Source organism: Echinococcus granulosus (genome assembly GCF_000524195.1).
Source record: "Echinococcus granulosus chromosome Unknown EG_S00048, whole genome shotgun sequence".
Lineage (NCBI taxonomy): Eukaryota > Metazoa > Platyhelminthes > Cestoda > Cyclophyllidea > Taeniidae > Echinococcus > Echinococcus granulosus.
In genome coordinates, this window is record NW_020170428.1 from 314,226 (window position 1) to 326,808 (window position 12,583).

Genomic DNA, 12,583 nt, shown 5'->3' on the forward strand with positions numbered 1-12,583 from the left:
ATAAATGGACGGCCGAATGGATATGGGATGGTTATTGGATGCACACGGGATGGATGAATGGGTACCGGATTGCCAGATGGAAGGGTATTTCTTTAGCCTCATTTTAGTCTCTTTTGTTTATAGCTCAGGTCCGTCATGTGTCTTGTGACTCATTTTTCAAGTGCTTTTAAGTAATCTTTCGGATTAAGTAGGGTTTCCCCATGTCAATTACTTTGTGGACTTGACAAACCACTGGGCTGGACGTCGCATGTGTTGGTCGTTTCACGCTCCTGATAACTGATTCCTGGTGACACCTTTTTTTTTTTAATTTTCACAGATTGAACGCGTTATATTCTGCTGCTTCTTAGATGAGGACTACAGTATTTACGAGAATTTGCTTCGTGCCAAGTTCCAGGAATTTACCTCCTAAGCATAACCAACTCGTCCTCGTGGTGATCGCCGCTGAATTGCCTTTTGACAGCTTTTCATTACAAAACGCCTACTCTCCTTTCTGTACCAACATTTTGAAAGTTTTGTCTTTCTTGTTGGGGCTGTTTGGGAACTGGTGGTGTGCGTCGTGAGGTGACCACCCTATCCTTGGAACTGGAGTTGGCACCTCTCCTTACTCATTTGATATTAGTAGTGCGAATTGAAGTCATGATTTTACGAAACAGTTTCTCGCTTTTCATTTACAAAGCAACTCTAGAGCGGCTTTTATTGTCCGGACAGGTTTTGTGTTATCGGATTACTAGAATGCGCCTGGCTCCTGACTGTTTGGCTTTGTACTCTTCGACTGGCCGCTCGGGTACCCCATTGCATTTAGCTTGGCTGTGAATCGGGTCGCGGGTGGATCCAGTTCTTCCACATTCGTCCTCCTTCAAGTGTGTGTCTCAAACCGCTTGAACTTGTGGACAGGTGTGCATCGGCAATCCCTGCAAGCCTCTCATTCCGCTCGTGGAAGTCTCCGATTTTTCTCTTACTCAGCTCATGTCTCGACGGAGGGGAATTTGTCCTCCAGGCGCATATAATTTCTTCTAGCGATACCCACGGAGTGTGGTACAAGGAGCTGAGCTTTTCACATCGTTGCAAATGGCGCACAAGATTTATAGCTACCTCAACTCCGAGGCGATAAATCTTTTACTCGGCTTGGCAGTCAGGCTCAGACGAAACTGATTTACTATCACCACATGAACTTGAATACCACGTACTTTGAGGAGAAGTTGAGAATAATTGTAAAAAAAATCGTGGAAGTGTGCACTATTTGCCGACTTCTCGGGTTGTTTTGTTCCGCCAACGGAGTGCGTTTGCCCTCTCTCAAGTAGTGAAGTAAATTACACTGACGTCGAAAAGCGGTCATGATGACAGCATCAACAGAACTGCCTATTTGTGGATTTCAGGGGCCAAAAACAGCGGTTTCTTTTATGAGGGATTGGCGTGAGCGAGATCATGATGGGGTGAGTTAAAGTGGTACACTCAAACGAAAGCCGTATGCCCTGAAATCATGCAAAATAAATTGCTAGCTTATGCAACAGTCGGTAAAGCTTAGTTGGTTTGAACAATTGCTTCAGCACTTTTGCTTAATTGAAACAAGGACTGGGTAGCTGTAGATGAATGACACTTCCAGAGGTCAGTAAGTTGTTGATTCAAGCGGTGAAAAGATGCATTGGGTCGTGCCGTAACAACTTTTGAAGGCATTGAGAGTTCCCTCGAATTGCAGTCAACATCCTTGGTAGGGCAGTTGTATGCTTTCAGGGTAAGGGACTGGTAGGAATAGTTGTTCAGGATGGAAGGTGGAAGAATGCGAGGCATTCTAGACAGAGCGTCGGGGCACCTAAAGAACTTCTCCTTCAAAAAAATGCAACGCGATAAGCCATTTTGCAGCCGATTGAGGAGAACACCTTCAGGAAGTGGTGCATAAAACCACCGAACACAATTCACAGCAAAAGTTGGTAAGTGATGAGGCAGAAGAAAGTAGCAGGGGAAGTTTTGGTAGTTCTTCATACTGCAAACCAAACACTCGCAAAATTCTTCAAGCAACGGCTGTTACTGCAAAAGCAAAGTGTGGAGAGAGCCAACCAAACCAAACCCCAGGCAACTCCCACGTACTTCTGAACTCTTGGTAGAGACATCATCGAGGGAAAATGGAGGATGAGAAGGAAGTGGAACAGTGCCCCCTAACCTGTAGTGGAAGATCTTCCCAAGGATGAGTTTTCGCTATATACGATGGTAGGAGTAAGGTCTTACGGTGTCGAGTACGACTTCCCTTCAGCCGATTCTCAGAGAGTATCGGCTTGTACCTAGTAGGTGGATCCCAAGAGTCATTGGTTGTCTTTCAATAATAAGACGACTCATAGCAAACAGTGGCGACTTACAAAAAAGGAAAGGACTGTGGGAATGAAGTGGGTGCGATCAGTGGCAGTAGGCTTCTCAGCTGCTTGCGAATGGTTCCAGCCTCGGCTACTTTCCTAATTGATACGCTTCACCTACTGAAGTCCAAGCAGCAATCATGATGGCCATAATCAACGAGGTAAGATAGTTATTTATTTCTCTTCTTATAAAACAGTTGGAAAAAGGATCTTACTCGAGCCATCGTAACCCCTTATTCGTCAAGTCGTTGAAGTGTCAGGTGGAGACGGACTGCCCCGCTTCGTTCCCATCCTCCTTATTCCAAGCTCCAAATGATGACCATCACATTCCCTGGACGTTGATGCGAGGTAGAACACAGAATTGCGACGACTGCGGCTATGGCAGGGTCTGGTTTAATTGTTCAATTTTTCCAGAAAAGAAAAAAGCACCTTTGTTATTAAGCAGGGTTTTGTTCCGCATTTGTTTAAGTTAATACTATTTTATGTAAAATTTTTCAATTAAATCCCAAAACTTGAGCCATTTGTAAGTAATGTAACGTAAAAGGACAGAGCATGGTAGTAAATTCCAGCATAGGAATGCTGAGATAAATCCAATTCTCGTCCCAGAAACCCCTCTCCTACTATCCCTCCAGTCCACCCTCCTTCCAAAACAGGAAGACAGTAGCCTGGTCAAGGAGGAGGAGGAGGAGGGGGAGGGGGAAACGGCCAAGAGGCGTCCAAAATTAACACCTACAAGCTAGCTCCACCACCTTCTCCCCTCCAGTCACACGAAACATTTCATACTCTGACGAGCGCCACTGTACCAGGTAGGCAAACACACACACACACACCGCACAGTTATGTATGTAAACGCACAATTTTGACAGTTGGTGCTAAGTCTGGCCAGCGCTAATGAACGTGTGGTTATGCCAACCCGTTAGCCAGCTTACCCGACTGCATGCGTTCGTGCGTGCGTGCATGCATTTGTTTGTCTGCCCAGAGGCGTGGAGTTGAGGTGTGAGGTGGAGGAGGAGGGAGGGAGGGGCTGGGGGATGGTGGCTTGAATGTCAAAAATCTGTCCTCCGTGTCTGTCCAATTCTATTTGGTTATGTACAGTGGAAACTGGTAACAGCTGTGCATGGCGCCAACCCATCCAACCAACCGAATTGACGATGGATCAACAACAACCTAACTGTGCAAGAAAACAAACCCAAGTCCAATCCGGTGCGCGTCTTTGCTTGTTTGCTTGCTTGCTTAGTTACTCGCATTACTGCCTCTGGGGTCTGCAAGGCAGCAGAACAACTCACCTCCCAGAACCGAATGGTTTAAACAACTTACTTTTTTTACTCCCGATTAATCACTCAAAGATCCACCCTTCTTGATTCAAAGAGGAGGTTACGCACCTCCAGAATAATTTATGATTAATGTACCAAGAAGTTGTAACCAAGTTTAACCTCGAAGGCAAGGAAAGAAAAATCGTAGCAGTTAGGATTCCAAACCCAATTTTTAGCATTGCAAGGAGACTTTTACGGTTTTCTTTTTGGTCGGATTTACTTCTCACCACCTTTTTGTCAAATTGGCCGAGGTCATGCATTTACCGAGTGGTGCTTAGAGCTAGACGATTAACTGCTACAGGTACCTTTTCAAAGGCACATCCATCTGGAGGCGGAACAGCATTCACGCCTTCCGTCAACTGGATTTTCACCAACGGGTTCTCAGAAGTCACCTTTATTTCATGCAGCCCTAGTCTGGCTGCAGCGCAAATCTCGTGCCTGAGGCAGTTGTCAACCTCCTCTCTGATTTGATGCTATCAGCCATTCAAATTCACCTTTGTTTCTACCTCTTATGTATTTTCCGCCTCTGTGTTCCAAGAATGCAAAGAAAAGGTGGTCGTCAGGACTTGGTGCTTGCAGCAATATCATCGGAGGAAATGAGGCACTACCTTCCTCTTTCATAGCCCAAAGCGCAGTAAGGAGGTCTTCTCGTGGGCAAATCTGGCAACATGACCTCTTTTGATGTCATAAGGAAGAAGAAAAGGACTTCCTTCGAACCGGTTGACCAGTTCTAGCTATTTCTCAAGAAGAGGAGTTGCGTCAGGTTGTGTCGAGTAGTAATGAGCCTACAATGTGCCTCAGTCGCATTCATTGTTTGGCCATTACAAAGTGGTGCATTCTCCAGAGCTCTGGCATAGCTGATGAATGAATCTTCTGGTAATGACCATCAACAATGTAAAGAGGGTCAGAATGAAGCAGGTGGTTTTCGAGGCCCATTGCCTTTTTGTAAGAGGGACCCACTAACACCTTCGGTTCGGTGTAGGCATAATCCTCCCTTCCTCTCTCACTACGAGTGTCATCGTAGTCGCCACAAGTTATCACTCTTCAGCGTCAAGTGTATGAAAACAGTCAAGTGATATGAGTGACAACACTTGATTGTAATTACCATCAGATTCCACTGAAAATTGTCAATATTTTAACAAGGCTTGAGGATGTTCTATGATAAGGACATTTTATTTGTCATTTAATTGTCACAAAAACTTCTTTTTAGACTTACGTTTAAATCGCATCCCCTCCTTCAACTTTTATTGCAATCCAGCCAGCAATCCGTCTCAATAATTTTAAGGTCCTTGCAATCGAAAGAGGTTCTCTAGGGATGAATTTGATCTATCCAACCCTGATGTTGATCATGGATCTCCTCCGTTGCATGATCGGAGCCTCTGGTAGAGTCAAAAAGTTGGCGTGGATTTCTAGCCCTTGTGTTATGAGCCAGCAAAATCTTACCTACTCTTTGTAAGGAATCAAAGGTGATTAGGTATACATGAAGATGCTATCAGGCTCCGGTACAACCACATTCAAGGATTGAGTGATAAAATGACTCCAGGATAACCGATACGGGGACCCTCTAACCCCTCTACACGATGCTGCCTCAGTTTCTGGTTGCAACGACTTGCCAAGTGTACCTTGAGGCCTCCTCATTCACAAGTTTTCATCCATGAGACTCACGTCTTCTTGTAATAAACGGAAAGAAACACCTTAATCACTGACTACTTTTTCGAGTTGATGTTGTTTGGCCCTTAGTAAGGGACAATTTCCCGTTGAAGGGTTGCGTCTTCTTTCCACTAAACACACAATACCTAGCCTTTGGAGAATGAGGTGGTGCATTCCCTAAATGAGTGGGGATCGTACCCGTGCTGTGGATGGTTTGGGGACACACAATGACATGATCCTTTTCATCCCATTTCAGGTAAGTAGGAACCAGACTCAAAAGTGAGGAACAAGAAAGGGAAATCCAGTTGGTAATGCTTTCCAGCTTTCGCCACGCCTTTCCCTTCACTACTCAGTAGATGTGGGGAAAAATGCTCTCACTCATGCCACACACAAGCGCAAGCTGTTCCTGACACATTACCATGGCACTAGGATCACATAATTCCCTGCCCTTTTCAAGAATAGAGTATCTTCTCTACTCCAAGTTTGACGAAGAGCTTTTGCAGCTCCTTAAAAACTGGCTGGAATGGAGTCTTCCGTATTATAATACAAGGGTCCAAAATAACCGACAAATAGTGGAGTGCACAATGGAGGGAACCGCCTCTGTAAACACCTTTTGTTCCAGTTTTTTGTCAAATTACTACACTGTCACGTAAATACTATCAGAAGATTTTTCCTGCGATATAAACAGTAAAACTCAACTATAGATGCAGACTTTCTCGTATTTCATTAATCTGTTTCCGGAACAACTAATTTATAATCTTCGATGGATTAGCCCACTTTGAAACAGAACTCCTATCGCCTTCCGCCGGCTCTTCTTCCTCCTTTTTCACAAGGACATTCCCCTCTCTCTCTCTCATTCGATTCACCTCATCTGTCCGGAGTCGGCTAATAAGGGGCGCCTCAGAAATCACTCCGTCATTTTCAATTAATCATGAGCCAACTGGTCGTTTTGAAAGTAGTAAAAAAAAGAATGAATAGGCTGAGTCTTTCTACCACGGAAAGACAACTTAAATTTACATGTATGCACACACACACGCACACACAAATTACAGCTGATATTTAACTCCCAAAAAGAATAAAAATGCCACCTACCTTGTGGGGCTTCAAATCTGCCCTTCCCTGATGAATCACGCAAAAAGGGGGGTTGAATGATTGACAAGGCAGTAAACGCTCGCATTTTGCTCGCTTCATTACAAGACGCTGCTTTTTCCACTCGCCTTTTTCTCGCTTCGAGTAAATTAATGCTTTTTTTGGAAAAGAGGAATGAGAGGTCTAAGCATCTTTCTCCTCAAACGTTCGCCGGACTAGCTTCCTCCACCTCATCTCATGGAAATGACGCATATATGGGACTAAGCCAATGGTGACCGATACATGTATCGATCCATCGATCTATCGACCGACCGATATCTCCACACTACGCTGATTGGTGCCTTACTAAGCGGTTCCTTTAAAATCTGCCTGGGGTTTGGTACTCAAAGTGGCAAAAAATAAATGTTTACGCAATCGCTTATTATTTTGTCAGTTCGAATTAATTTTTTTTGTTGTAGACAAAATATCCGGTCAAGAGGCTAAGTGCGACCTCTTTTAAACAAAAAATATTATAAGTTGGTTAATCTGGCTATTTTTTCTGTTCTGACGTAAAATCTTTCTTTTCCTGAAAGGTTCGTTGTCAAACTCTGGTAACCTTTTGTGGAGGGGGTGACAAAGAGGACAGTGCTTTTTTCATGCTCACTGCAAATCACATGATTTGGTTATTTAAATATTGTACTACTACTTCATGGCAGTTTCTTGCCATCTATTTAGAAGGAGTTTTTCGACAAATTTTCAGAATGATTTGCAAAAAAAGTTTTAAGAAGCGAGCATATATTATGAAGCCACCTACAAACGGCCAATCCGCAGGTGATTTTGACATTAAATTCGCAAAGCTAGTGACCTTTTTCAAGATGCCACAGAGAACGATGCTTTGAATTCTTCCTCTTCAATGTGTGTACTGAAAATGACATCCGAATAGCGGAGATCTGTACTTTGCGCATTTTTTTCCCAAGGCGATGTGTCCATTTGCAACCGAAAAGGCAGTGCATTTGAGTGGATTTACCAACAATCTCATGGATACAATCAGGTCTGTGACCTGTTGAAGGCCATGATCGACTCTCTAAGTTGGATCCATTTCCAAAAAAATATTTGATGACAAATCTACTGACAACCACAAAAGGCGCTCCTTGTGATGTGGAGGGTTTCCCACCCCCAATCATGAAGCCTCCAATTTTACAACGGCATTGTCAAATATTGGAGGTGACAGTTCCTAATTCGATGGATGATTGAGCTTGTTTAACTGTTCCTCCTCAAGAGCCTGAATCACTTTGCATAGCAAATTGCTGAATGCATCGAGGAGACAAGATAGACAGGGGGAACCATCCAATTAAGATAATTAAAGCCCATGGAGATGGCTATCAGCCCAATATGAATATATAATGGGGAGATTGGGGGGGGGGGGGTGGAAAAAGTGTAGGGGTGGAAGGCAAGATAATGCCGGAAGATGGAATGACTATAGCCATGTGGACAAACACACAATCTGTCACAGTTGGACAGCCGGTTTGACGGATGAATGATATTTCCGTGCATATGCAAGCAAGCGACGTTCCACCTCCACTGATATGATATACCCAGTTCTCTCTCTCTCTCGCCCTTCCTCTTTGCTTTCCGTCCACTTTCAAACGCCCCTTTTGTCGACCTCTTTGCAGGGTTTTATTGAAACAGTGGAATGAATCCTTCTGATTGATTACTTACCGAAGTAGTTAAAAAAACCATTTTTCAAGGTGCTGAAACCTGTCCTCGGGTAGAAACGAGTAAATTTTACATCCATTTGATATTGTTTTGCGTAAAAATATGTAAATTGTTTAAAACGAGAGAAACGCTTTTGCAGACCTATAATATCTTTATCTCATTAACACATCTCAATAGTCATGATAAGAAGATTAAAATGCAGACCCAAGTACGGAGAATGAATGAATGGAAGAGGGTTGGTCGTAGTTGCAATGTCATGAGTTCTTTTGTTTTGTGTGTGTGTGTGTGTGAAAGTGATTTGTAAGTCTGTTTGTTGCCGCTACGTATAATCAAGAATACCCTGTGTCCAAGAAAGGCGCATTGAACAAGCGCTCACAGATAACATTGACCCTGCAGTAGACCTATTCAGTGGATGTGTTGGTAGATGTGTTGGCAGACGACCCGGTATTCGCCTTCTTTGCCTCGTCTGCTGGTAAAAAACCGATTGGAGGGGTGTATGGAAGGGCTTCTTCCAGGTGGTTGTACATTGCAGGATAGTAAGAGGCCGCTAGGTTACCTCCTAAGGTATGATATTGTGGACGATAGGTGCTGGAAGCGGTGGAAGAATACGACGATGGACCGTAGGCAGCTGGCGTGGGATAGTAGCCCGGTGTGAAGAAGTCACCCGGGGTAATAGAGGATGAATCAATAAAACCGCCGCCTCCACCTCCGCTGCCGCCGCCACCTACGTCCGCACCCGTTCGACGATTGCGAGTGCTTACAGGAGCTATGGAATTCGCGGAGGCTCCACCTACAGCAGCTGCTGCGGCTGCCGCTGCTGCTATGTACATTTCACTGGGACTTGAATGCGAGGCCAGGCCTACAAGGTAGGCACAGCAAAATTAAAACGGCAATTATTTCTGAAATTAAATTGGGATAAAATCGACGAGATTGTGGATGCTTTGAGGGGACGAAGCAAAATCTCCAGAGGCAATAATTTCCACAAATCTCACCAATGTAGAGGAAGGTCCTAATTAAATGCACCTAATATTTTTTTGTTTAACATTCTAAGGAAGCCATTAAATTTTGATTAAGGTAATGTCTAAGGATTCCTTAGAATTCCCTTTTTACGAAAGGTAACTATCTAATCAAAATTTAATTACGTCTAAGGTAAATTCCCATTGAAAAGCATCTGAATGGTTACTAAACTCTCTTTTAAAAAAGCGAAAACATGCGGTAAAATAAAACCAATAAATCGTGTTTTATTTACAATAGAATATCTTAGTTGGAATCGATTATACATGGAGAGGAGCTTCCATCCCCCCACCAATGCAAGATTGCCAATCTTTTCCACCAGTCATAAAAAGGATATCGCCAAGTATTACTCATTCAATAAATTCCACTTAAGAAATTAACATTTTTTAAGATATCGGCAAAAAACACTAGAAAGGTGTTTCGCATAGAAATATTACCCTTTTAAAATTATTTTAGAACAAGTATAAAGTCGGTTGAGGTGTAAATTTTTAAATTTTCGTCACTCATCAGTTAGGTTATGAAGGCGAAAAATCGATAAAGAAACGCTCACTGAGTGCAAAAAATCAATATTGAAACACTATTTAGGTAAAAATCAATAATGATAAGCTGAATGGGTAAATAAGGGTAGAAGGGCATTTTATGGACTGACTACTTTACTAATTAGTAATTTAACAGCCTGGATGCAACTGAAGACGTACCAGCAGCAGCGGCTGCAGCAGCTCGACTGTAGGCTGCGTATTGGGACCCCTCCATGTAGCCCAAACAGGAGCTGGGTGAGTCAGTGGGATACATGTGTGGTGCTGCGAAGGATGAGCGAGGAGAGGAGGTGTCAAAATGCATCACTAATTTGATTATACTGGTGCATTAAATACTACTTAGTCTGTTTATTTATTTATGCACCCATTTTCCCTGGAAAAGGGGATAATCCAAGTCTTATATGGCATAGCCTCTGGCAGCAATGTTACAGCCCTCCTGAGACCGCAAACGCGACTGACTGGCTGACTCAATTGACGGGATACTTCACACAGTTGTCATAAAGGAGAGACGTCCACTGTGGATAGTACAATTGCTATACTCACAATCACCGGATTATGGCAAATGCATCTATTTTAAGGGTTATAAGGTGAGACTAGATTTTAATAAGTCGAACTGGTCAAAATCTCCTCAGAAAGGTGAGTCGACCCCTCCCTAGGTAAGTAGCTAGACGCAGCCTTTTCGGTTCTTGTGCAAACATTCCTTTAAAAAGAAGTGAAAATTCCGTGGAGAATTACCACTCTTACCTGCTCTGTTTGACTGATCAATCATTGGTTGAACGATACGCCGTCGTGCATTAATGAACCTGAAGTGCCACAAAGAAGGGAGAGACTTACATCAGACATAAATAAAACTATTGCCGGATAAGGAAGAACGAGTAACTAACCAGTTATTAACCTGAAGAATCGTTAGTCCAGTGTCCTGAGCAAGTTGTTTCTTTTGTTCCTCGGATGGATAGGGATGCTGGACATAACCAAAAAAGCAAAAAGATTCAAGCAACTCATCCCCTGTGTTCATTAATACGGAATGACCCAGTACCTCTACCCATCTACCAGATAAACACAGCCGCCTTCACCAAACTTACGGAAAGATGTTGGAAAAGCCATGCACGCATAATGTTTGTGGCAACTTTGGGAAAGATCCCACGCTTCTTCTGTCTTTTCGTGGTCACTCGATTGTCGGCATCACAGTCGGCATCCTCATTGTTCTCCTCTTGTGAGCCAACGGAATTGGCAACTCCATCGTCTTTAATGGGAAACAAAAAAGATCAGTAAATGTGGAAATAAGTGCTCAAAGTGTTTCCCGTGATAAGTCGGTGCTTCAATTCAAAAGACAATCAGTTGGAACACCTATTAATAATAACTCGTAGCCAGAAATCTTTCATTTTTTTCTGTTTCACATTCTTTCCAGGAATAGGTGTAATTAATTGGTTTTGTTTGTAAGTACTATGGGACAAGTAAGTATGGGCGATATTGCATTACGCTACAGGTCACTCAGTTAGCATATTCCGCGCACATGTTAAATTTGTTTTTTTTTTTTTAACCACCAGTGTGTTAGATGAATACGATGTATCATTTACCCGTAATGTGTTATTTAACGCTAGCAAAGAATACTCTTTAGCTAAGTGGGATTGTTAAGTACAGGCTTGATCTAACTGTAGACAAATCTCCCCTTAGCAAAAAAGAAGTCCTAATAAATTGTAATATTCACAACAAGGAGTTGTCTTTTAAGTAAAAGTAAATGGGTCACTAAATCCTAACCAACTTTAAGAATTTTAGCTCTCCTGCTTTCCCGTCTGATTAGATGGTGGGGTAATCAAATTAATAGGCAATTTCCTTAACCATCTGCCAGCCTGACCACCTGTCATTCCACCGACATTGGAACTTGATATCACGCACGCCTCAGACAGCCTTATCTCACTTCCACCGGCCCTCAGACCGGCGCTTTTGCCATCTGCTTTTCGGCATTCGGTTCGCATGTCATCCAGTTTGTAAACTTCGCCTGACCAATTGCTGACATTATATCGTGGCCTACCTTTCTATTTGTTAAGGCAATCAACTCTTTTCGTCTTAGATCCCAGCAAACAAATTGACTTGCAGTGTAAGAGTCCAGTTTCATGGCTTTCCTTCTCAGTTTTCTTCTTAGTTTCGGCACAGGGACCGACAGAACGTGTGTCTACACGGGCATGCATTGTAGGTACGAGGAGGGGAGGAGGAAGGAGGCAGGCGGACAGATATGATTGATGAATCAGTGCATATGCCAGAATGATTCGCATGGGACATATGCACACAAATGTCAGATTCGACAGGTAGAGTGGGGTGGGGCGGAGAGAAGTGGTGGTGGTGGTGGTGTTTGTCTGTCCCTCCTCCCCTTAACTAACCAATCCTGGTCGCCCGTACTAAACAACTCTCATAGACATGGAAGTCGACGTGATAATAACATCTGTGGGTCGGAGCGAGGAGGAGGAAAGAGTGGAGCAAAATATTCACTCCTCTTTTACCCCCATCCCGCCTTACTCCTCTCCTTGAACTAGCTTACAGACCTTCTGTTTGTGTCTCACTGGTTGGATTGTTGAATATAAATTTCCCGATTTATGCAGTTGTGAAACAATGCCTTGTGATAAGGACTTTAAACTATAAACTTTAGCAAGTGCAAGAACTTCGAAACCATCAAACAGGGATTAGGAGTAACGATATTTTGAGAGCTCAGTACTGATGAGTCAGGAACAAGAGACTTTAAAAGTTCTGAACAGAAAGCATAGTGATGAATATTGGTGAGTTGAGAGGAGATGTAATGCCGATGACTAGATTTGATTTGTTGCCAAGGTAAATGGATGGATGGATGAATGTATGGATGGATGGATGGATGGATGGATGGATGGATGGATGGATGGATGGATGGATGGATGGATGGATGGATGGATGGATGGATGGATGGATGGAT

At 43.3% G+C, this 12,583-nt stretch overlaps 1 protein-coding gene across 1 annotated transcript; it reads right to left on the reverse strand. All coding sequences in view use genetic code 11, as the record gives it.

The window, feature by feature from the left end:
• Positions 1-8,493: 8,493 nt before the first annotated feature.
• On the reverse strand, positions 8,494-11,618 carry EGR_05940 (Homeobox protein homothorax; the record flags this gene model as incomplete). The annotated part of the gene is made up of 6 exons (XM_024495189.1): positions 8,494-8,951; positions 9,805-9,906; positions 10,387-10,445; positions 10,527-10,603; positions 10,725-10,885; positions 11,498-11,618. The coding sequence occupies 6 exons, from the start codon at positions 11,616-11,618 to the stop codon at positions 8,494-8,496; spliced, it is 978 nt and encodes a 325-aa protein (XP_024350408.1).
• Positions 11,619-12,583: the final 965 nt, after the last annotated feature.